At 41.2% G+C, this 22,559-nt stretch overlaps 2 protein-coding genes and 1 long non-coding RNA gene across 8 annotated transcripts in view; 1 reads left to right on the top strand and 2 right to left on the bottom strand.

The window, feature by feature from the left end:
* The window catches only part of LOC116942868 (sterile alpha motif domain-containing protein 9-like), a 20,589-nt gene extending 8,368 nt beyond the window's left edge, over positions 1-12,221 (bottom strand). For 2 of the 5 annotated variants that reach the window (XM_076067488.1, XM_032955258.2), the window contains exons 1-8: positions 12,015-12,221; positions 8,285-8,418; positions 5,737-5,893; positions 4,745-5,030; positions 3,399-3,683; positions 2,336-2,569; positions 1,468-1,743; positions 329-595 (exon numbers count right to left, since the gene is read on the bottom strand). In XM_076067488.1, coding sequence (XP_075923603.1) covers positions 329-595; positions 1,468-1,743; positions 2,336-2,569; positions 3,399-3,683; positions 4,745-5,030; positions 5,737-5,893; positions 8,285-8,418; positions 12,015-12,206 — 1,831 coding nt within the window. In that variant the 5' untranslated portion in view covers positions 12,207-12,221. Of the gene's footprint in view, positions 1-328; positions 596-1,467; positions 1,744-2,335; positions 2,570-3,398; positions 3,684-4,744; positions 5,031-5,736; positions 5,894-8,284; positions 8,419-9,248; positions 10,296-10,336; positions 11,985-12,014 lie in introns of those variants that run through there. The other 3 variants (XM_032955259.2, XM_032955257.2, XM_076067487.1) reach the window with 3 other exon arrangements.
* Positions 11,116-16,894, top strand: LOC116942869 (uncharacterized). Its single transcript, XR_004402861.2, has 2 exons — positions 11,116-11,216; positions 13,896-16,894. It is a non-coding gene; the product is annotated as an uncharacterized LOC116942869 (long non-coding RNA).
* Positions 16,794-22,559, bottom strand: RPL9 (ribosomal protein L9). Of its 2 annotated transcripts, none has more exons than XM_032955263.2 (8): positions 22,427-22,559; positions 21,151-21,198; positions 20,525-20,640; positions 19,199-19,294; positions 18,479-18,611; positions 17,325-17,405; positions 17,052-17,168; positions 16,794-16,929 (listed from the first exon to the last, which is right to left on the bottom strand). In XM_032955263.2, exons 2-7 carry the CDS (start codon positions 21,194-21,196, stop codon positions 17,062-17,064), a joined length of 579 nt encoding a protein of 192 aa, XP_032811154.1. In that variant the 5' UTR covers positions 21,197-21,198; positions 22,427-22,559; the 3' UTR covers positions 16,794-16,929; positions 17,052-17,061. The 2 variants fall into 2 exon arrangements, with proteins under 2 accessions (XP_032811154.1, XP_032811155.1); XM_032955264.2 differs by having other exon boundaries at positions 22,468-22,492.

Here is a 22,559-nt window from a genome sequence, read left to right as displayed (position 1 = left end):
CAGACTTGGTTACTCCTCCTCTCCCATATTGCACCAACACACTCCATACATAATTACAGCACAGAAATTTTATTTCCACACACTGTAAACTGTGCATCTTGAGCACCACCCCTCTTTGAGAACAGCAGGTACCACAAGCAAACATGGTTTATTTGTGATACACGTGGTTGAAGGGCTTTTCCCACTCATCTATACCACTGCCATGCATTTTCAAAATATGCACGTGTGGCATATGCAAAACTTGCAGTGCATTGTCTAGCCTATGTAGAAAGGCACGAAAATCATATTGTATTTATCAATAAAAATACAAACAAGATTCCTCACTCACCTTCAGTCTCCGAAACAGTTTTGTTGACCTGAATATTTCGATTTAGCACTCGGCCCTTTGAATCCAAACCATCTCCTCCTTCAAAAGGGGGCGTTTCTGCACCGCCTGATGCTCCTTGCGAGTCCACTTTGTTAGACAGCTGCCCAGATGAGGGCTTAGTTTTAGCAGTGGCTGGTTGCTGTCTTGGGGAGGTGCTTCCTGAATGTGAGCTGACGACTGGATTTTTTTTCTTTTTCTTGACCTTTGATTTCTTCCATGTAGCACCACCTAAGAGGCACAATGTAACAAATGCAATATTTAAGATACAAAGAAACACAATTAAAGTACAAAAGGGGACAAATTGTGCTCGAGTCCGTCGTGCTGTAAATGGTGGCACACATTTCCCACTCACCTACATTCCTCTTATCCATCCCAACCGAACTCCACTCGTAATACCGTTCACGCACTAATTAAGCTGCGCACCGCAGTAGATGGTATGCATATGTCCACAAGCAACTTTAAAGCTAGAGTGCAAACTGTATTTATCTGTTATACAACATTCTGGAGCCTATTTCCTTGAACGGCACTATCTCATTCTTTTCAGTCAAAACTCAAGATAGCTGTCCTTCCTCCGCACCTCCAATTAGGACGGTTAGCTATGTACGGCGCGCGTTAAAGAAGTTCAACAAACATACATAATAACCACAAATGACACTACATCTATGTCTCATTGAAACAGACTGATAACTAACGTTTAATGTTTTTGTTGTTTATTCAGCACCCTTGTAATGGTTTGCCAAGTAATGGCGCTATATAAATTTGCATTATTGTTTATTTTATTCATAAAGACAATACTTCAAGCCCATCAAAATCTATTCAGCTTTACACATCTAGTGATTCTAATCCTTCAACCTCTGCTTCAACGTGATGGCAATAATTTGGATTACACTGTGCAAAGGTGAAGTTTCGTGATGAAATTGTAAATACGACATTGTAAATAAATATTTTTACGAGGTAATTAAAGCATATTTATCTCAATTTGTTATTATTTGCAGTATATCAGATATCCCCATTAACTGTGAATGTTCTTCCAATAATTAGTCTGACTTTGAGAGGTTTTACTGCACCACAAAAAATTCTGAGCTAAATTCCTCACTCACCTTCAGTCTCTTCAATAGCCTTATTGGCCTGAATATTTTGAAGTAGAACTTGGCCCTTGCAATTCGAACCATCTCCTCCTTCAGAAGGGAAGCTATCTGTTCCACCTGATGGTCCTTGCATGAGTCGGTCCTCTGAGTCCACTGTGTCAGACAGCTGCCAAGATGATGGCTTAGTCTTAACACTGGCTGGTTTCTGGGAGGTACTGCACGGCTGTGAGCTGACAGCTGGACATTTTGATTTTTTCTTTGCCTTTGATTTCTTCATAACATCACCACCTAAGACGCCAAATGTAACCAATACGATATTTAAGATACGCAATACCGCAATTATAGTACAAACGCAGACTACTGAACACTACTTTTGTTGTACTATAAATGGTGTCAAACATTTTCCCACTCTGCTACACAACCCTTACACCTGCAGCATCAGCAAAACTTGCAGCACATTGTGCAAACCACATTGAAAAGCATGGAAACAATCTATTGCCATCATCATCAGCCATGATCTATTCACTAATAAAGGACCCTCCTCCCAAGCTACCACCATCTATAATGGTCTTGTGATGCAACAATTCACGTAGCTACAGCATACGAGAAACACATTACTTGCAGATAACACGCAAGTAATGGTGAGTGATTTGCTGCACAACTCTTATCTGTAAAACAAAATGTGCGGACAATAGGACACTATTCCATAGTTAAGGCATGGTTAAGAGTATATTAATAAGAAAAAAATAAGAGCTGCAGAAAATTTGAGCTTTTGTGCATCTTACTGTTAATAGGAGTTGCAGGTAATATGGCCGTGGATGAGAGAAGTTCTCATGTACTGTATTACTAATACATCTACCAAACTAGATTCCTCACTCACCTTCAATTTCTGAAACAGGTTTGTTGGCCTTGCAATCTCCTTCGGAAGGGAACGTTACTGCATCCCGCGATGCTCCTTGCGAGATTAGGTCTTCTGTGTCACACAGCTGCTCAGGTGATGGCTTAGTTTTTGCAGTGGCTGGTTGCTGTGATGGTGAGGAACTTCCTGACTGCGAGCTGACAGCTGGATCTTTAGATTTTTTCTTTTTCTTCAATTTCTTCAAAGTATCACCACCTTCAAGGCCAAATGTAAGCATTGACATTTAAAATATGCAACAACACATTTACGGAAACAAAAGACTCACTATATATAACGTTTGCACCTCTATCGTTCTGTGTGCACTTTAAAGTTTTTGTTCTATTTCCTAGGTTAATGTGCATGTTTATTATCCAGAGCAAGTAATATTAAATTTTAAAAGTTCTTCTTTAGGCACAAAATAACATGTCTTCTCTCCAAAGTCTCCTCATTTAATGCATTTAACAACTCTGTTCATGAAATATCAATGTTGCTGTTACATCCTTGTAAATGGTTTTCACGTTTTGGTTTCTGAGAGCTGGGATGCATACATTTTTACCCAAATTATTTTTTCATATTTTACAAAGGCTCAGCGTATTGACGGAACTCCTCTTATCCGCTGTGATATGGGCGACCAATCGCATGGGTCCTATTACCCACGAATTTACTCCACTTATCTACGGTGAAAAATTGCAGATAAATAATTTACCACTCATCTCCTGATTGTTCACGAAAACATCGTGTCAAAGGCACACGGAGAAACACAATACATAATGTGCATATGACTCATGAATAATTAAAGGTGATTTGCTGCACTACTACTATTTGTGAAAAAAAATTGCGGGCAATTGTACAGCATTCCGCAGTAAAGCTGTACATAACGGCAGATATACATAATCAGAAGAAACAGAGCCGTGGATAACTTTACTTTTCTTTAAACTTATTGCTCCCGTGGATAATACAAATTGCAGGTAATAGGGCCATGGATGAGAGGAGTTCACCTATACTATATATACCAATGTACCAAACTAGATGATTCCTCACTCACCTTCAATCTCCAAAACAATTTTGTTGGACTGAATTTTTAGCTGTGGCACATGGCCTTTGCGATCCAAACCATCTCCCTCGGAAAAGGACATTTCTTCGCCGCCTGATGTTTCTTGGGAGATTTGGCCCTCCGAGTCCACTGCGTCACACAGCTGCCCAGATGATGGCTCAGTCTTAGCAGTGGCTGGTAGCTCTGATGGTGAGGTACTTCCTGAATGCAAGCCGACAGCTGGATCTTGAGCTTTTTTCTTATTCTTCACCTTTGATTGCTTACATGTATCACCACCTTCAAGGCCAAATGTAACCATTATGATATTTAAGGTATGCAGCAACACAATTGCAGTACGAAATTCTGCTTGTCAAACTAAATGTAAAAAAATATGTTAATATCTGAATATTTGGTTTAATGTTTCTACATCAGCAGCACCATACTATATTTCCAATATATGTTTTACAATAGGCTATACATTCAACTACACAAATGTAGCAGTACTATTAGTTTTAGTTACTCTAAAGGGACTATAGAGAATTTGAACGATGCACAGTACAGTGGAGGGGGGAAGTAATGGTGCAATTAGCATACTTTACTATGACTGACAATATTATTGGTTCTTTCGGTAAAGTCTCGTTGAAGGGAAACAATAAAATAATAAAATATATATAAAACAATAAAATTCTCACGTTTCGACCGCAACATAAGCAGTCATCATCAGGTGTTTTCACACCTGCTTGTGTCGCGGTCGAAACGTCGTGAGAATTTTATTGATTTATATATATTTTATTATTTTATTGTTTCCCTTCAACGTGACTTTACCGAAAGAACCAAGAATATGAATCGCTGCAGTCACGAAAGCTTTAAATCAAAATTTATGACTAACAAGTTGAATTTCCAGCCACAGTTAATGTATTAATCAATGATCATTGGCTCTTGGTCAGCAACATATCAATATGCTTTCAGAGTAAAGTTTTAAATCAGTCAATATTACCAGCTATGATGCATGACTAAAAAAACATGGACAATAACAATGTAACAAATTAATAACTTTAAACACAGGTTTACAAATATGGATAAAAAAAGAGTTAAAAGTGCACAAAGAAGTAAAAAGATATGCATGCTAGGAATTGCACTGAGAGACGGAAAGGGAAAGCACTGGTCATGGTATGTCAATCAAAGAGTGAAAGTGTCCAAGAGTATGAGCACTGTGGAGACAGACCAATGATATAAATCAGCTCAAGTGCTGAAGTGAGATGGATTGTGACATTGTAGGATCTTCATCCAGCAGTGGATTGATCATTTTTAATGATCTGCTGATGCTGAAGCACTGTAATGTAAATTCCATAACTTACCACCCATCGGTGATACATGTGGACCTTTATCTTCAACAAAAGTTGTCTCTTCTGCTCCCCCTGATGCCCCTTGTAGGGAGAGATTGTACAGTGCATGCTGGTCACTTTGCTGCTCATCTTGAGACACAGAGGCCTGTCCATCTTGCACATTAGTGGGAGCTGAAACATTGTCCATCTGTTGCTTATTATTTTTCTTTTTTCTTCCACCTCCTAGCAGACCTAAGCAAACCTCTATATTTGTCCCATTGCCCACTCCAAAATTCTGCAAGGGACTGCCCTGTAAAATCTGAAAAACAATCATCTTTCCATTACTGCATTGCATCTTATTTGCCACGATATTTTGAAATGTAAGTTCATATTCTTGATTATTTCGGTAAAGTCACGTATAAGGGAAACAATAAAATAATAAAAATATAAAACAATAAAATTCTCACGACGTTTCGACTGCAACACAAGCAATCATCATCAGGTGTGAAAACCAAAGTTCATGTTCATCTAAAACTGCTCAACTGTGTAGTTCTTTTAAAGTAGTGTTTATTAAACAATTTAGTGAGGGGGAAGGTGGTTAAGCACCTTGCGCTATGAACCTGGCATCCAGAGTTCGATTCCCAGCTACGGATAACACCAGTGGTGAACGATTTACGAACTAACTTTGAGCCCTCTTTCACCATTCCATTCTGCCCAATACAGGTACCAGCATAATTGTGAATAATGAAAAAACAACCCCTATGACTGATATGGTGTGGGGAGGCCCTCAACCAGTAGTGGATTGAAAAGGGACTGTACATTATTCATTACTAAATTATAAAGTACTGTACTAACCATAATTCAATAAGGATATAATGTAAACGTTTATGAATATTACATTTCTGTAATTATGGAAAGTCATAATACAATGCAAGTATTGAAATTCATAAATAAGTACTAAGCAGCAACTGTAAGACCTGTACTGATTAACATGAACAATCGACCTGGACTGTTTGCTATTTTACCTTTCTGCAGCCACAAAAAAATGATGCAATTGTTGGGATTTTAACCCCCTTTTCCCCAAGAGATTCAACAACATCTTCGAGAGTAGAAGCAGGGTTAACTGTTATTTCCCAAAGAAGGAGATCCACATCTCGTACATAAATGGAATATTCTGCAAGCCTAAAAAAGCAATTGTCAGCCAGAAAAAAAAAGTCAGCATTAGTCAGCAGTAGATACTGTAAACAACTTTAACACAATACTGTACATAGAGCTTTGAACACAATCACATTTATCGTTCAGTCCTGATTACCTCTAGACCTTGGTTACACATTTAGAGACATGGAATGCAGTTAAAAAGTGAACACCGCAAATTTAGGCAGAAAAGTCTCTCCCAGTCCCAGGACTCTTTATCAGGAGGGTCCTGCAAAGTTTTTACAGTTCGGGGCAAAGATTGTTCTGTATATTCCAAATGAGAAATATATTTTTTTAATTCAGACTATTAATGCCAGCACACATTTACCTACCCTTGCAAATTACACCATGGGATCTTAACATTCACGGTGAAATAGACGGCACATTTTTCGTATATTTACGGTCAGTTCACACGCAGTAGTAGGCAGTGCAGGTGCTGGATTCAAACCGAGAACCCCTGCAACAAGCAGCAAAATACACTACCACGAGGTCATGTCACCGCTACTGTATAATGTACTAAAGTAGCATATGACAGTATCCTTTAAAAAAATGTGTACAATGCTGTACTTACAGCAATCGCTTTTTTTCTATTTATAGTAGGGAAATGTCCCTCGGCAACCGTGGCAGTTACGTTCGTGAAAAAAGCAAAACCGCGGTTGGAAAATAGAGGGTTAGGATAACCACGGCAGCGGTCACACTCGTCAAAGCCTAAGTTGCCCGAATTAGGCTTTGACGAATGTGTATTTTATCCACAAATAAAATCCACAATAACATAGTTTTAAAAAAAAACAATACATGTTCAAAAATTCCGTGATTCAAAATAATAAAATAATGTTATTTAATTTTAATACTGAGCGTTGGATTTCATGGTGAAGATGATGTTGACGAGGTCATGGGGGAGGTGGTTATTAGAAGTGTCGTGATCTGTGGCCATGCCTGTGTCCCTGTATGAAGGTGGCTGGTTTAATTCTAGATTTAAAGCTTTCGTGACTGCAAGGATCCATACTCTTTGGCCGAAACGTTATGATTTTGGTTGTTTTATTTTTTACCTACGTGACTTTACCGAATAGAACCAAAGAGTGTGGCTGGGTTACTTCGTGTGGGATTGGAAGGGCGAGCCGGTGTGTTGGGTATGTGAGACGCACACCCAGGATGATTGCTTGGGCGGTGTGGCGACCGCCCAGGGAGTGGGGTAATTGGGGAACAGCTGTATTTAATAATGGAATAATTCATGAATGGAGAGCTGTCTCTTTAAAGGGGCTGAGCCAGAGATCGAAAAAGGTCTTGGGCGATGGGTGAGCTGGTGCCTTGGGCACGCCTGGGTAGCTCTCTGCTATATTTTAAGCTGCTTTTAGGAGAACTTTTACATTATTTTAAATCAAATAAAGAGCACCTGATGGACACCACTCCTGCTGTGGCCGCTCCAATTAACTCTAAATCGCACCACCTCATAACAGAAGGAAAAGGGGCTTTGCCAACCCTCTTGGTTGCACGCCGAGGGGCCATGTTTAAGGGAAAAATTAATGCAAATAATTATAATTGAAGGTAAAGAAACGTGGAATAATACGTAACAATACGACAACGTTCACATTACAACAATCACTATGCGAGAGTGTTGGTGGTGGAAAGGGAGCCGGTGGTAGGGGCTAGGAGATGAGATGATGCACGGAGGGGGAATACAGATACAGGTAATTTGAAATTACAAGTGGCAGCCGCCTTGCTAAACCGCGGATACACGAAACGCCATACCGTGGTGAGCAAATTGTTATGCCGAAGGAAAACCGTGAGTACATAAATACCGCGGATGCGAAAAATCCGCTTTGGCGAGGGATCGCTGTATTTTTATGCACAAGTTATTGGTTTGCGTAAAATTAATTAGACCACTTTATTTACGATACAATTTATCCTCAAAATGTGAGCAGATATACCAGGTCCTGCATCTAATACGTTGTTTGGAGAACTATAAAATGGGACAAAGGTGACGAGATATTCACTACCTCGCTAGGTATACAGGAGGTCGTGGGTTCGATCCCGACTGAGTTTGTTACATGTGCAAGTAAGCTCTATTGTGATGTGTTACTTTTCTCGGACAAATATTACAACTGATCCGTATTTATTGTTGGGGTAGTTTTATGTAAAAAAAAATTGCTGGATTAAAAGTACCACGTGGCCTCACATGAACAAATAGGGATCGTTGTCTTGGCTTGGAAACCTACGTTTTTAAGTTATCTTAAATGTACAGTATTGTACTGATATGCAATGGTTGCAGTATCTGTACTTTGTGTTATTACACTTTGTGTAGTGCGTCATGGACCTCAAATTGAGCTTGGCCTCTTAAAAATGTTTTCAACGAAAGGTGTAATTGTTCACAGCACCTACCATTGTGTTGTGTCTTGCAGCTCCCAAACTGTTGATTGTTGCACCTTGCGCAGCTGAGCTGCAACCTCTTTCTGACGGTTATGTATAGGTTGCCAAACACGTTCAGTGCAGGAACACATTGTTGGTAGCTGTTCCTGTACAGAATGAAGAATATATTTTTGCGTGAGACTTTGCCACACAGTACAGCAGAAATCCAATAATTAACGATTGGCTCCCGCAATTGGCTCCCGCAATTGGCAAAGCGGTGGATTTAAACTGCTTCGCACATCGCAAATCGCGATCCAAGTGGAGCTGCAGGTAAAGCGAAAAACGATTAACACATGACAGATTTGCTCATATTGAAGATTTGCTCCATTTGGATCTTAGAATAATACATTTATTGCGGATTAATTTAGCAACTAGGCACGTACCGTGCATTCCCTGTATTCCACAAGGTTTTCGCAGATGAATGGAATTTCACGAATAATTCATCCCATAATCCACGACACTACGCGTCGGCTAAAACGTTTTTTTTCGTAATATAAGGCCAACCTTCATGGTATTATACATGCTTCGGATTACGGGTCACGTGACAGATGTGACGTCATAGCTCACTTGCCGTGCAAAAAAAATATGCATTATTGAGCCCCCCCCAAAAATATACAAAAGTGTATTTTTATATTTTTAGCATAGTGTACAGTCTGGAAAGTACTCACATGGCAAATTTCAAGTTTGTTGCATGTCGGGAATTAACAGACACATTCATAAATTTCCCTTTTTGATATATATAGTGAAGAAAAAAAGATAACATGCTACACCAGAAAAGCTGATTGCAGTGCCTCGGTGATGTGACGTAGCTTTTCACTGTAATTAACTCTAACGTGTACAATGCATAATCTTAATGCACAACACAGTTATTGTACGACTCAGTGATTTTTACGTGACAATGTCGAAGACAAGTTGACCTTAAAAGCAATGTACGTACCATGAAATTTATTTTGATCTGAAACATTCTTATTTTTTACAAAATAGCTCTTTGCCGTCTAAAGCAACTGTCAACTTTATCACGTCTTGCAGCCCTGGATATTCATTATTCACAGCCAAAAGCGACTTCACATCCCTGTTAATAACCTGTAAATGTTACAAAATTGGCCATAATTTAACACTCAGCAATATCACCTCCACCGATGCCCCCTATAAGAACGCTACAATGCCTCTCGCTGTACAGATTTCGGGTAAACGTTTAAATCGTTTAAATCCTACACAACACCTTTGGCATCGTTTTATTATTCCACGCTTTATTTTAACTCCCTCTGTTGTTTTATCCTCAAATCTTGTAACTCAATTTTAACCCACATCCCAATGGTATCGACTGCAAACCTGGTATACACACATGTCAAACTGATGACAACACTATATTCTATCATAAAAAAATAAACATATACTTCAAAACATTATTTTTTTAATACATGTTAAGTTTCGGCTTGGCTCTAATTATCCACGGTAAACGTGTTATGGCAAGCTTCGGGGCCTGCTTACCTAAAAGTTCTGCCATTACTTGTGCAATTTAATTAAAGCGTGTTTTTTTAAAAGGAAAAATAAAAAGTTAACTTTAAATATTACTTCTTGACAAACCTAACAGGCACGCCCTGAACCCGACCAGCGGGCCTCCAACCCCCGCAGCGTTTTCGCTCAAACAAAACCTAAACAAACCAAATGCCGATAGATTTTGACTCGATATAACTTATGAAGTTATTGAAACATTTCGCTGGACGATGTAGCAAAAAAAATCATCCTTAAAACATGTGACGAGACACTTGAACAAATACCGCACAAGGGTGGTTAAATGTCCTGTGACTCCCCAATTGACTACTCCCATTGTTTTTTACTTTACATATGCACGTCTGTTTTAAACAAAACCCTTATTTAAACAACAACAAAAATGTTACGCTTTCGGAGGGAATGAAATGGTGGGTCACGAGTCACGTTAACCACCGGGCCGACGGTAACAGCACTGTGTTAAGCACAGCAAACTCACACGGGCTACTCAATAGCAGTCCACACAATACGTACCTTATGGAATCCGCTCAAAAAATAAACATAACAGTGTTATGTATATTGTGTCGCTCGGACACAATTGTCACGGCGGGGAAGTGGGGGAAAGGGAAAATAAAACCTCCCCCAAGGTCACAATAAAGCCACTCGCGACGCACCAGAGTTTGCAACTCGCTGTTTCCTTGTTGCTCGTCTTATGGCGAGCAACAAGGAAATCGCCTCCCACATACTTCCCCCCACACACACACACAGTCCTACAACCACTACTAAAACAGCACTGCCAAACCTGCCAACCCCTTGTCAGTGCCCTACATTATTACAGACCAAGTCAGAACGTATTGGTCACCCCGTGCTACCTTTATAAATCTCAACGTTCGTCCCACAGAGTCCCATCAAAAAGGGAGAAACACACAAAAATGCTCTTGTTTAAACGGCTGTACGCCGTATGGACGTGAAAACTACATTTACTTGTACAAGAATACAGGGTAAACCGTATGGGTTGACGGGTATGACACTATAGACTACACTATACACTACTATACACTACACTATACACTACTATGCACTACTTCATACCTGTCAAACCCTTGTCAGTGCCCTACCTTATTACTGACAAATTGAGACCTTATCGGTCACCCCGTGCTACCTTTATAAATCTCAACGTTCATCCCACAAAGTCCCATCACAAGGGAGAGAAACACAAATAGGACACACACAAATTTGCCCTATTGAAACGGCTGTACGCCGTATGGACCTAAAAACTCAATTTCCTCTTGGCTGATGATGTTCCACAGGTCCAGGTTATCGAACTCGTGTGGCCAGGTTTATGGCACAATCGAGGACACGTGTAACGAGGTGTGGATTACCAATTCATTCTACCTCTTCCAAGACGTACGTGGTGAGCGTTTAAGAGAAAACCAAATATGAAAAAAAATAACAACATGCGTTTACCCTTCTCTGAAACTGGTATTGTGGATGTTCCAACACCAAATGGGATACCTTTTGTAAAGGAATCGAGTACTGCATGTTCACCACGCACGGTAATTGTGGTGAACATGCACACAAACACGCTATGATAATGAGACGTATTGTCTTTGAAACCGATTGGCCTACACCAGAGACGAGAGCCTTCTCTTTAGTTAGGGCCTCGTCTCAACACCAGTGTCAGACACTACAAGGCCAAATACCCTCTAAGAGGGGTTCTGATGAAGCAGTCGCTTGTTCAAATAAATTACATCTTCACCTTTTCGTTGACATGCGCCGCATGTACTGTGCAGTGCACGACTGTAGTCTCCTGAATTGTTATATCGGTTTACGAGGTTAGTTTCGCCAAACGCGTACATGCACCGCGCATAGCAATGTAATATACTGTAGCACAATATGCACTCGCATACTGAATTATAACTCACAATTTTCACGAGCTAGGCTGTAACCATGACCGACACTATGTGTGGGGGGGGGGGGGTAGGCCTTAAGCGAACAGAGGAATAACTACAAAACGGGTGCCGTTAAAAGGAGATCAAATTTGCAAGTTGTTCCGCATCTACAAATGAAACCGTACGCTCGTCAACACAATGGGATACTTGTGTGTGTATAAGCGACTGTGAAGATAGCCGTCAAAAAAACACACACACACACGCGCGCGTAAAAACGTATCTACCACGCTCTTATAATAATGCTTTGTGACACCGCGGACCTTTTGATCAGTCCATGTCGCCGGATGGTCGTGAACACACACAAAGTCTCCGTGGTGCTCTCTCCACTGCCACCCTGCAACAGCAAGCTGAAGCTGCTGCCGCAGCAGAAACTGCCCGACAGGAAATTCCAATCCCACAGAAGACTTCCCCTCCTCCCCCCCCCTGCCTCTTTCCCCAATCGTTTCCCCCATAATGATGCATTTGTTAGGTTTCAGTTCCGTTAAGGCGTGCCCATAATCATCATCATCCGTTCGTCAATATGTTGCACACTCGAGATGAAGGACGGTTGGGGCAGTAGCTCCAAATCGAGGGCAAACACATTGATTGTGGTAAATGTGTAAAACGGCATTTAACAAAGCGACTGGTGTACAAGTCCGGTTAATCAATAACAGTTTCACACTGCCTTTAGTGGAAAAGACTGTATGGGTAAGAGACGACTTTTGTGCTATGCGTGCATTTTATGTGCCACGAAGAAAGGTCATTGCCCAAACCATCGCTGTATATTTCTTTCTGAGGCCACTGTTATTGACGAATGTGTTGTTTTATCGTGCACCACTGCCAACGCAGCTCCAGCAAATAATGTTTTAATCATCAGCCATGATCGACGATTCCTCCTCGGATTGCCACTTTTTTCCAGACATTTCTCAGCCAGCCTTCTTGAGCCACCAAACATAGTTGCAGTATTAAAATAAGCAAGTTAAATCATCAGCCATGACCAAAATCCACCACGAGACGAAGGCCTCACCACCAACCAAGTCTTTGCAATTTCTCCTGATCCTGCAATGTAATAGTCCACCTAACATCTCCATATTAACTTCATTCCATTGCTGCATCTCCTCAGCACACATCCTCTGGGAAGACGTTACATTCCTTGGCTCCCGGTCATTATTTTTGACCGTGCGTCACAGCAACGTGTCCTGCCCAAAGCCACTTAGAACTATTGAGGAGTGTCATCAAATAAATGAGCATGGGGAAACTTTGACAAAGTGGCAGAACTTATTATTCCCATTTTGCCAATCTCAAACAGTCGACGTCTTCTCAGCGTGGTATAACACTCACTTATCGTTTCAAACTGGATCTCAAAATAGGCCAAAACGTCGGCTATAATATATTTATCTTTTAAGGTAGTGTTATTGACGAATTATGTTGAGTTTTTGGTGTGCTTATGCACGACAGCCAATGCAGAATCGCCAATTAATGTATCGTCTGTGTGCTGCTAGAGAGACCCAAGATGTCAAAATCCGTCCAGACTTTGCTTGCTTAAACAACGATCTCAACGCCAGTAGGATAATGGACTAAAACATTGCATTTGGAAAGAAAACAGATGTCTCCTTGTACATTGCAATGCATGCAATGTAATGCACGTATATGCATTTTATGTCTCGAGGTAATTTGGCTTAAAAAAAATACCAAGCAAACTGCATAAGAGTGGCCAAGTGGTGTACAGCCGTTCATTGTCACTCAACTCCCGGGTGAGGGCCTCCCCACATCGTGTGGGTCCTGGAGGTTATTTGGCCATACTTCACCACACTTCTCAGTGCGGGTTTCCCACGGGTCCTAATCTAAATACATTGCAACAATGGGTTTTGTTGCACATTGATCATTTATCTTCATTTGCTAATGGAATTAACACCAGAGCAGTTATACTGTGCACAGGACTGCATTTTATAAAGTATGTTAATTTGCGAGTATACTTTATGCTTTGTTAAATTCGAACAAGTTAAGGAAATTAATGCATGAATTTACAATGTGTACACATTTTTGGGACAATATAATGCATTACTTTAATACTCTGCCGCAGTACAATGAAAATACACGTGTTTTTGTACAATGTTCCTTTTCATAACAAAGGGAATGTTTGTCTTTCATGTTTGTGACAGGGAGGCCAGGTTACATCGTGAGGCCCATCAGAGGCTCGGATTACCGGTACACCCAATTCAGCAGAAGTCTCCAACCTGCTTTTTATTTTCAGCACAGTGCCATAGTATACGAATGTTGGATACATGTGTAGTGGTTGAACTTTACACGAACAACTTTTGTCCTTCTTCAACCACTTATTTATTTTCATCGTTTTAACACGTCCTCCACACTCCACCGTATCCCGGACACCCCGTCTTGCCCACCACCTTGGTTCACAGTATCACGTCGCTTTGCTCCGCACACCTCGTCTCCAGCTCCTCTATTACTACGCTCTCTCCACTGCTAACTGCTTCGTCTTGCTTCAGCTTCGCTATCACTATGCTCACTCCACTGCTAACTGCTTCGTCTTGCTTCGGCTTCGCTATCACTATGCTCACTCCACTGCTAACTGCTTCGTTTTGCTTCAGCGTCGCTATCACCATGCTCCAACTCTCTTCTAAACTCTTGTTTCCGAACTCCGTCTTCACCGCACAGCTCCCAACTCCAATCTCCCCCTCTCTGTCTCCCCCCAATTTATCCCCATTCTCATTATCGCTAATTAATTGGTCCGCGTGCCTCCGCACGCCTCGCGTCTTCAACCACCTCCCTTTTTCCAGACACCTCGACGCCTCCTCGGCCCCAGCAACAGCACCAACCAATCACAGCCCTTCTGGCTTAATTGGCCCGACCCTTACCTCATCACCCCAGCCTCTTCACCTGGCTGTCCTAACACGACCCCACTGTTTCCGCCGTCTCCTCAGGCTGACCCCAGATAAACCCCACACTGTCCGTGTGATCAATACACTCGTGCAGTTTCACCAGCACACCTTCCTACTCCACTACACATGTGTAGTGTAACAGTGGATTCGAGTAATTAATGCAAGGGTTTCACAGAGTTTTTGGACGCCACTCCTCTTTTCCGATCTATGAACGTAATTACCTATTCTGTAATTACATAGCCTGTAAAGTGTGTGAGCCAACTGTTAATTATGTTTTAATTTGTCATGCTTTATAAGAGAACTCCTCCGATACCATTACCCTATTACCCACGACTACTGTTATCTTCAGGAGCAGTGGGGTCTGTGAAAAAAACTATTGTTAGTAGCCCTATTCTTTGAGTTAAAAATGGATAACCCTGCATAAAATAGCATCCGCAATATTGGTTACCCACTTCACCATGGATACGATTCCTGTATTGTACAACAAATATTTTATTTTGTTTAGGGGCGCCACTAATTATTTCAACGGGGCTATGCATAAAATATAAAGGAGCAATACTCACAAATAAGCGAGTCTTGCTTTCATGTGCATTTCAGTTCGCAAAAAAGCCTGGTTTTCAGTAACACCAATAGCGCTACTATATTTTACGCTGTATTTTTCGGAAGTTACTTTTAAAATTTGTAACAATTGTTGTTTTTGTAATTTATGGTAAATTGTTCGAAAAAATTACTCTAATACATTTTGTTAAATTTTGAAATGTTTTACTTATCTGTTCATTCAGTGCCCCCTTGTGACCGACTAGGCCCCAAAGCGTCACAGACCCCATAGTTGCGCTCCTGCTACTGTGATCTTAAAGGAAATATTTTATACTGGTAGGAACCTCTGGTTACACCATCCCACAAGGGATTGTGTCCGTCCGTCGTGTATCCAAAAATGGGAGGGGCTGGGTGGAGAGGGGCTGGTCACCCCGTGGTGCCCTTATAAAACTCGTTTCACCTACTCACACCAGCTTGTGCCCACTGTCGGGCATATTTGCAGAATACACCACGCCGCCGTTGACCCTGGCCATTGACTGAGCAACCCAACGTTCCTGCCAGCTCCCTCCACAGGAATGTTTAACATTTTGGTCTTTGCTTTAGTGACAATTTTTTTTACTTTAAATTAACCTGCTTCATTCTAATACATCAGCAGCCACGTTAACCATTAGGTTGAGGCTTTCCTACTTTCTCCCAAATCCTGCAATTCCAAAATCCTCACTCCTGATCTGGTGAAATGGCCTAGCAGTCGCATGTTCATCACTTGTTGCAGGTTAGCGGTTTGAATCCAGCAGCCTTCACGATTAATACTGCGGGTGTATTAGCCGTAAATATACATGCCATCTGCTCTAATGTACATTTAAGACCTAATTTTATAATTCACAAGCCTTAAGTACATAACAGCTACCGTTTCATACAAGGGCCCTGCTTCATAGGAGGCCCTGAGTGTACGAGTTACAGATTTGGGGAAATTTGCATCCAGCAGTGGAGTGGTAAAATGTTATTAAAAGTGCTACTCGGGAGAATGTAAAGCACATGAAATCCCTACAATTATTTCATTTGTAGGAAATATTCTATACATAACACATGGGAGAGTACTATATAAAGTCTTGCCTCAAAACCCAGCCTTCTACGTCTGGCAAAACAATGCTTTGAAATTAAATTAGTACTTTTTTGTGATTGTCCTAAAATGTCAGATTACAACTACATAAGTTCCAGAGCAGATGTAGAACCTGCCTTGTGGAATCGTTTGCCCGTCTTGTATTTACCAATGGCAGCTGCTGAGGAACAGCGGAATGACGAACGTGAAGACTTTACTATTTTATTTGCTCACAACCTTCCCTAAATCATGGAAAGTATATAGGGAGTAAGCCTCTACTTCAATTTCTAACAGTTGAATAAGTGAGATGAGAAAGTAAAAACGTGACAACTCTTGAACTGAACTTTGAAAATAAATTGCACGTACCGTTATATGTACAGTACTTCATTGTATGAAAATGTTACCAGATTGAATCAACGGTTTACCATCTTATTTTCTTTGTGAACTGTTTAACCACATTGGAAATATGGTCAAAAATTACTTTATTGTATATTTAACTTGGGCACAAAAATGAAACCAGACAATTGTATTTTTGTAATTTTATTGTGGAGAACGTGTAGTAAGAACACAGAAAGGACTCCGTCTTCAGAGCACTTTCACCATTCGCAGCACTACCTTGGAATAACGGCAATCATCATCCCCATGGCAGCTTGCTGAACCCTGCAATGCAGTTACACACAAATGTAGATTTAGAAAACTATTCAACACAAAACACGAAAGCTAAAAGTAAGCAAATTAGAGCTGAACACTTGCTGCCAAACAGAAGTGATGTGACAGGCTACCTTGGCTCATTTAGCTCCCGGGTTCCTGGACTGTGGTCTTCTCGCTCACGTAGATGCCATCGAGGAACTTGCGGATGTCCTTGTTTTTAACAGTGGTGGCCTGCTGAATGAGGGCAGCTGGGAAAAGACAACATGTATTCAGCCTTCAAGCACACAGCAGTAACATCAGGCCAGCACTCATACCAACGCAAGATTCTCTACTTCTTGGTTCTTTTGGTAAAGTCACGCAAATTATTTTATTCGCGGTTACACAATAGTTGCACATCCACTCACCAGAATTTGAGACGAGTTCAATGTCATTCCCTTCAAGAATGAGCTCATCCTTCTGGTTGGTGGAGAGAGCACATGTCACACCTGTGCAAAATAATATGGTTAGTGGCATGTTCTAAAAATGAAACGTAGCTCCTCAATACCTCCGAGCTTACATACACACTAAGAAGCTAAAAAAGCCAGCAGCTGTCATATCCTTTTCACAATTCATTTTCAAACAACACATGGTGTGCAAAGTCGTTGTATTAGATCCGTCTTTCGGGTATGTAACGATTTGCCAAATCATCCATTAAATCCAATTATAATGCTCATGACGCATGCATTGGAATGCATCATCATATTTTGTTAGTCAAATACAATGTCAAACCACTGTTGAATGAGGGTCTCCTCACACCCTGTCAGCCATAGGATGTTTAAACCAAACTATACAATGCTGGTAAGTGCAAGTTGGTGGAGTTGGGGCCCAGGACTGATGGAAATTGAACTCAGCAGGTTCAAGTGCAGGAACCACTGCCCATTGGCTTCACGAATTTGATGCAATTGGTTTGTGGAAGCCTTACAGCCACTAGATTCTACATGCACCATGATACAAATTCAATGGTACAGTATATTTATTCAAGTAGTGGTATCCTAAACTTTCACAGCAGCTTATTTCCCTTCACACCAACATTTGTAAACTCCCCCCCCCCCCCCGGTCCTCTACAGCATTTTATGCTAATTCCTTTGTCGAGGCGTTTTGTTTCCTCCCACACAGCTTAAAGCACGCGACCTGAGCTTGGCTGTCTTCACTCCAACGCTGTCCTCTGGACAGTACGGTCCCTTCAACTGATGAAGGCCACTTGTGTTGTGGCCGAAACGTCGATTTTTTTATTTTTTACCTACGTGACTTTACCGAATAGAACCAAAGAGTATGGATCCTTGCAGTCACAAAAGCTTCAAATCTAGAACAAATTAAGTTGTCTCCAAATCAATGAATGATTGTTGAACAGAATCATTGCCTGCAGTTTTTCAGCCAAATTATGTTGGTGTCCTCCAACATTGCTTCGGAAAAACCCCTTTGACATTAGAGCCACCTGGTGGTTGAATCTAAGACAGCCATTTTCTTCCCTCTGAGCATCCCTTATATTTTATGTCCCTGATGTTGGAACTCCACATACCAGGCCTCATCTGCACGCGTCGCGTGTACTTCTCGCCCAGGAAGTTGCGGATCTCCACCAGCTTGCCAGTATCTTGGACCACCACATTGATGGGGAAGTGGGCATACACCGAGCGCATCTTGTACCGGAATCCCTAAGTATATGCACAACACAGAGGTACCACAAAAATGAGGTCAATAATTAAGTTTAGTTGTACTGTTACCTGGTGGAACATGTGCACAGGTAAACTACGTATATATGAATCATACGCAATAATAAACTAGACATCCCAATATACGCTTTTCCCAAAATACGTAATGTCACATCCATGAAAGCTTCAGTTTCAAGACTTATTCAAGATTTAAGAACAGGTTTTCCCTTTTTCTGGCAACAAAACAGGTGTTAAGATGTTAAAACACCACACTGAAACCTTTTGCAAGGAATCATGTCTGCATTAACCACATATACTTGTGAAAATACAAACAAAAAACATGCTCTGACAGTATATGCATTGTCTTTTAAACTGACTGGTCCACACCAGAGACAGCTTTCTTTAGAGCCTAGACCAGACGACGCCAAAATTATTCAAGATTGTCATGAATTGGGATGTTGGGAGATTTGACAAATTACATTTCAAGGCGTGCTATTTAGAATTTTGGAGAAAACCTGAGACGAGATCATTTAACAAGATGAACATTAGGTCGTACGATCATTATACAACCACATCTGTTGTGGACTTACCAGCGTCACCCCCTTCATCATGTTCATCACGTGGCTACAGATGGTCCGCACAGTGGCAAGCTCCTTGCGATTGCCCCACCATTTCTCCACACGCAACTGCAGCCAGGGAAGAAAATGTACCAAAGGCAATTTAAGAATATTGTCTTGAATTTTAGATTGTAATTACAATACTCTGCTGTTATTCAGATGTCTATCAACTGATATCCATGTAGTGACTCTGAAACGCATATCATCTCTATGTATTCTCGATACCCCCCCCCAAATGCATCCACTTATTGTTATAATAACCCAACATTTTCCCCTCTGGTTCTCATAATGTGCATGTCATCTTATTCTGGAGAAATGTGAGTCTATAAATTATAATTGTATAATGTCCATCTCAAAACCAGACCACACCATGTAAAAGTGTTGACAAACAGGTAACGTAATGGCTACTAAAGAATAATTTAAGTGATGTCACGAGTGGTAAGTTCATGTGCCGCTATACAAAGTAGACATGTTTGAATGTCAGGGATCCATAAAGGGAACTGGAAGCCAATCAGGGTTGGGGTGGCACAAAGGGGATGAACCAAAGGGCCATAAAATTACTTAATAGCCATCACATGATCATTAAGAAGTTGTTGCACACCATGTCAGCCGAATAGTAGTTTCTACCTGGGGTGGCTTGAACACGTGTCACGTGAGGTAAGGCATGTTAAATTCACTTAACGTATGTCAATATTCCAATATGAAATAATTCTCAATGTGTTAAAGCATATGCACAAATTTGAATTGTACCCATAAAATGCACATTCTGCAGGTATGAGAATAGATTTTCCCCTTTTTTTCTGGCAACAAAACAGCTGTGTTGAGATGTTAAAACACCAAACTGAAACCTTTTACAAGGAATCATGTCTGCATTAACCACAATGCTTGTGTTCAGAATGCAAACAAAAAACTCTAATATATGCATTGTCTTTAAAACTGATTGGTCCACACCACAGACAATGCATATATTATCAGTGTTTTTTGTTTGCATTCTGACCACAAGTATTGTTATTAATGCAGACATGATTCCTTGTAAAAGGTTTCAGTTTGGTGTTTTAACATCTTAACACCTGTTTTGTTGCCAGAAAAAAAGGGGAAAACCTATTCTCATATTTTGGTACTGGCAAAGGAGGTCCCATGATTCTGGGGGTATGTTAATATTCTGGAAAGTTGTTCTAAATTATTAATCAAATTGTCTAGTAAATATTGCATTTACCCCCAAGTGAAGATTTTTTTGCCAAGTGTGCCAACTCCCAATTAGAATGGATTTTCCTGTATCCTGAAGTTGACAAGCCTCACCTTCTTTTTGTTCTTGCCGAGCAAGCTCAACTCCAGATTGATGTGGTTGAACTCCCTCTTGAGGACTCCCCTGGGTCCTTTAACAGTCACTTTGCGCCCCTTCAACATCACCGTGACTGTGGGATAAAGGAGGAAAATAAATGTTAACATTGCTTCATGGCAAATGCAATGTTTGTGCGAGTCGTTTTGGCGTACTACCTTCCAACAAAGCTGAAGATCATCAACATCTATCGGCTCTTTCGGACTATTTTTCAGCAGTTTGTCTTAGAAGGCAACGTCTGCCTGCTTTATTGCTACATATTATAACACACCTTTTAGTGTCCGTTATGCCATAGATACTAAATTGTCAACGCTCGATTATCTCACGTAATGGTGGAAGGAGTGACCTAGAAAAAACAATTATGAGTAACATGTAATTTCACATGAATGCCATACGCACAAGACGTAGAACGTCCGTTTTCATTTTTTTAAGTTCACTTGAACGAATCCACAACCCAGATAATATGCTCATGGTTAATCGAGAGTTAACTGTGCATTAGATTTGGTTTCTTTTTTAATTGATCTTATATTGAGCTTCAAGAACACAAATGAAAATTGCAAGAGCCAAGGGGGGAGGGGCATCTCACCATTGTCGGGTATGTCCACGATCTGATTGCTCTGGATGGTCTTCATTGCTGCGTGACAAAAAAAATACAGCTCATTGATTTCACTTTGCAAAAGATACGTCCTTTTGAACCGTAGTTAAAATAACTTGAATTACATAAACATTTGTATACATAAGCAATTTTAAGATTATGATCACATGCAATGCAGGTTCTAACACCAACTATTTCATCAGTCAACTAGTGGCCAACATCAGTGCCCGATTGGAAACGCTTCAGTGAAAATGTTTTTTTCAGATTTTGATAGGAAACTAATCAACATCATAGGTATTCACGTCTTGCCTGGGTCGGCTATGATCAATGGGCAACCATCGGAACCTAAACAGGTTAAATTTTATAATGCACTCCATGACCATCACGTTAAACATCATTGCGAGTACTATAATACTCTTAAGCACTTTCCCATTAAAGCCAAAATGATTGTTTGTACAGGGCAACTCTGAATCAGTACCAAGTAAGCAGAATGGAAGATACGGAACAGCACCAACCACCTTGCCGGTATCAACATCGTATTCACATGCCGCACGCGGCAGTCGCTAGATTCGGAGTACAGTACTGGGATGGTAAACCAATATAGGCCATTCCACTTAACCGAACTATTTTCAAAACGGCTTTTTTTACTAGAAACCACACACAAACTTTATACACCCGAGTTTTATAAACAAAAAATTACGAGTAAACATGTATAGCACTTTTGTCGATCAACTGCTGGATGAGGGCCTCCCCACGTCGTGCTGATCCATTGTTTTTTTTGTAATACTATACTTCAACCACGCTGGTCAGTGCGGGTTGACGACGGGGAGCATAGACGTGGGAGCATAGTATAATACAACGGATTTTGATGCACTGTCCTCTGCTACCCACGACGCATTTATGCATGATGGGGCACCCATATACAAGCACTATCCCGGGCTCAATCCTGCCAGACTTCCTAAACCTGGTCGGCTGTATTCGCGGTGATTTGTAGATACGTTTGGTCTGTTTTGTAAAAAAGTTATGAGAAGAAACATGTAAGACACAACTTGGGTTGCCCATTGAGTTACACGTACGGCACCGCACTGTACAAAGCCACGCAGGCCCCATTCGAGGCCCCCTCCGCGGGCCGACAAACATCGACCTACAAAAAAGAGCGCGCCCATTCCACCGGCGGCCAACATTAAGTTAGTCGTGAACACAATAAGTCGCCGAATGCAGCGCGGCGTGTGGATTATTCGCGAGAAGGTGCAGCGAGGAGGATTACCGCGGATGCGAAGCGCGCAGGGAATGGAGCGGAGGCCTCACCTCCTCCGGGTCCGAGAGAGAAAGGACGGGCGCGCGCGCTGATTGGCCAGTCGAGATCCCGCCTGCGCGCGTGTTCTCGCGAGAGTTCGCGC

Source organism: Petromyzon marinus, chromosome 16, assembly GCF_048934315.1.
Source record: "Petromyzon marinus isolate PM22_M1 ecotype Great Lakes invasive population chromosome 16, UKy_Petmar_22M1.pri1.0, whole genome shotgun sequence".
Lineage (NCBI taxonomy): Eukaryota > Metazoa > Chordata > Hyperoartia > Petromyzontiformes > Petromyzontidae > Petromyzon > Petromyzon marinus.
This window is presented reverse-complemented; position numbering and strand designations above follow the sequence as displayed.